The sequence below is a fragment of the Copadichromis virginalis genome, linkage group LG10, assembly GCF_057382275.1.
Source record: "Copadichromis virginalis isolate Kocher_CV1m ecotype Utaka linkage group LG10, C_Virginalis_male_GT1.1, whole genome shotgun sequence".
Taxonomy (NCBI): Eukaryota; Metazoa; Chordata; class Actinopteri; order Cichliformes; family Cichlidae; genus Copadichromis; species Copadichromis virginalis.
In genome coordinates, this window is record NC_140627.1 from 33741702 (window position 1) to 33744210 (window position 2509).

The following is a 2509-nucleotide window of genomic DNA, read 5'->3' on the forward strand; positions in this document are numbered from 1 at the left end:
GAGAAGGCAGAAGGATAAGAAGATAAAAAAGTATAATTCAAGCTTTTCGAGTTTTTGATCATTAGACATTGTCTGTCATTCTCTTCTTTGATTCCAGATCTTGTGGTGTATTAATTCAAAGCTTTTTAAAAAATCTTTTATTACATTTTACTAAAACATGTATCTATGAATCTAAAAGCTTTGTCTGGTTTGTGTTACCTGTTTCTTGGGTTTTGATGTGTTTTGCAGAAACGAGCTGCTGTGGATGGAGAACCTAACAATGGCGACTCCTCTCAAACAGCCGATTGTGTTTGAACTTGAAGGCTTCTATATACCTCCAGGGTTTGGCCCTTTACTGTTCTTCCTGGCTCTGTTTACCTACATGTTGGTGTTGCTGGGCAATGGTGTCATAGTATCCGTGATTGTTATTGACAAGAACCTGCACAGACCCATGTTTGTAATGGTGTGCCACCTGCTAGTCTGTGATCTTTTGGGGTCCACAGCTGTGCTGCCTGGTCTCATGATGCACTTCTTGATGGGGCAGAAGAGGATTGCATACATCCCAGCCATTGCCCAGGCCTTTTCTGTGCACACATATGGGCTAGCAGTGCAGGCTATTCTGGGTGCGATGGCCTACGACAGGTAATAAAACTATCAGCTCAACGTAAAAATCAAAGAAAAAAGAAAATCGAACTTTCCTTTTTGATGCTGCTGTTTGAATTGATAATGGATTATGTCTCCAACCTTTAGCTGTATGTCAGCATTGTGTTCTTTTCGTCTGTTCTTCTTCTGTTTTTATCTTCTTTTTGTTTGTAGAATTGTAAGAAAAAGTTTTTTTTTCCAAAGAAATGAGAAAGTACAGGATTTTGAAAAGACTTTAATTTTTTTTTTCATTAACAAAACTTCTAAATTAAAACCTACTACATATCTTTTAGTATAAATGCCCCTTCTATTTCTCTGTGCAGGTACATTGCAGTCTGTGAGCCTCTCAGGTATCACGCTATCATGACCTCGGCTTGGCTGCACTCCTGCTGCGCCCTGGCCTGGTTGCTTGCTCTGCTGCCTATTGCTGTGCTCTTCAGCTTCCACATGAATGTCCCATTGTGTGGCAGAGTCATTCTGCATGTTTACTGCAGCAACCGGGGTATCCTAGGCCTGGCCTGCATTCCCACACCTGCCAGTGACATCTATGGTCAGTCCTAAGTGTATGCAGTAGATGGTTGAACATTTTATCAGCTTCAAATCAGCTTGATTCATAGCCTTAGTTTCACAGTTTAATTTTTTTTCTCTCCCTCAATAGTTAAAATGATGAGTGCAGTATTGCAAACCATTGTCTCCACTTTATACTGTTGTACAAGCAACTTCTGTGTTTTGTTGGATTTTTAGAGAAAGGAATTAAACTGATTGTGTTGTCATGGTTTTTTTTTTAAAGAAAAGCTTGTCCCCACAGTGAGATCTCAAGCATTTATTAGCTGTTTTTTCCAGATATAAACAGATTTTAACTGAGGGAACAATTAAACCACATGGGTATGGGGACATGTAATACTTGATTGAAAGGACAGTTGTCTCTTTTTATTCGGTAGGTCTGGCCATGACCTGGACTGTGAGTACAGGGATCTTCCTTATCATTGCTTTTTCCTACATCAGGATCCTGCAAGTATCTCTAAAACACAGCAGAATCGACACCAGCATCCGCAGCAAGGCCTTTCAAACCTGTGCTTCTCACCTCGTCGTGTACGTGCTCTACCAAATAGCCTCAGTGATCATAATTGTGAGTTACAGGTTTCCTTCAGTGTCTGAAAACCTAAAGAAATTCTTTAGCATTCTGTTCATCATCGTTCCACCAGCCATCAACCCCATTATCTACGGACTGGTCAGTAAAGAGTTACGCAGCAGCATCATTAAACACTTCACAATCTAGTGCAGTGTAAATGTTCCAAAAATACTGGATACTCATACAAGAGGCAGAACAAAGCCCAACAAAGTTTTTTAATATTATTGATATTATTAATTAATATTTATTTATTAATTGTTGTTGTGATTTATATATAAATGATACCAAATTGTATTAATGTCAAGATGAATGGACCCAAACTCCTGTAATTTCAGAATGAATGACCTGATTTGTCTTCCTTTCTACATCTATGAAAAAAAGTGAATGTCTTAATGCCTCAAGGAAGTTAATTACTTTAGAATAGAATAGCCCTTTATTGTCATTGTACATGTACAGTGAAATTATGGGTGCTACACTCTGCAGGAGTATAAAAAATACATAAATAGGAATAAATAGCAAACAGAAAAGACATATAGAGTCTAGAGGAATACATATACAAAACATAGAAAGGCACACAGTGGAGAGCAAAGTGCTTGGAAGTAGTGCAAAGACAAGACTTGGTCTGAATAGAGTCATGTAGGGTTAATCTGACCATGGCTCAGATTAACGTGGGTGGGCAGGGCTGGGGTGTGGGGGAATAGTGTTTGTTAACAGTCTGAATGACCAAGGGGAAGAAGCTGTTAGTGAGTCTGGAGG

General features: G+C 39.1%; 1 protein-coding gene across 1 annotated transcript; it reads left to right on the forward strand.

Annotated features, from left to right (window-relative positions):
* Positions 1 to 244: 244 nt before the first annotated feature.
* LOC146700880 (olfactory receptor 2K2-like) lies at positions 245 to 1900 on the forward strand. Its single transcript, XM_085471321.1, has 3 exons — positions 245 to 621; positions 945 to 1171; positions 1563 to 1900. Exons 1-3 carry the CDS (start codon positions 245 to 247, stop codon positions 1898 to 1900), a joined length of 942 nt encoding a protein of 313 aa, XP_085327447.1.
* The last annotated feature ends 609 nt before the right edge of the window (positions 1901 to 2509 follow it).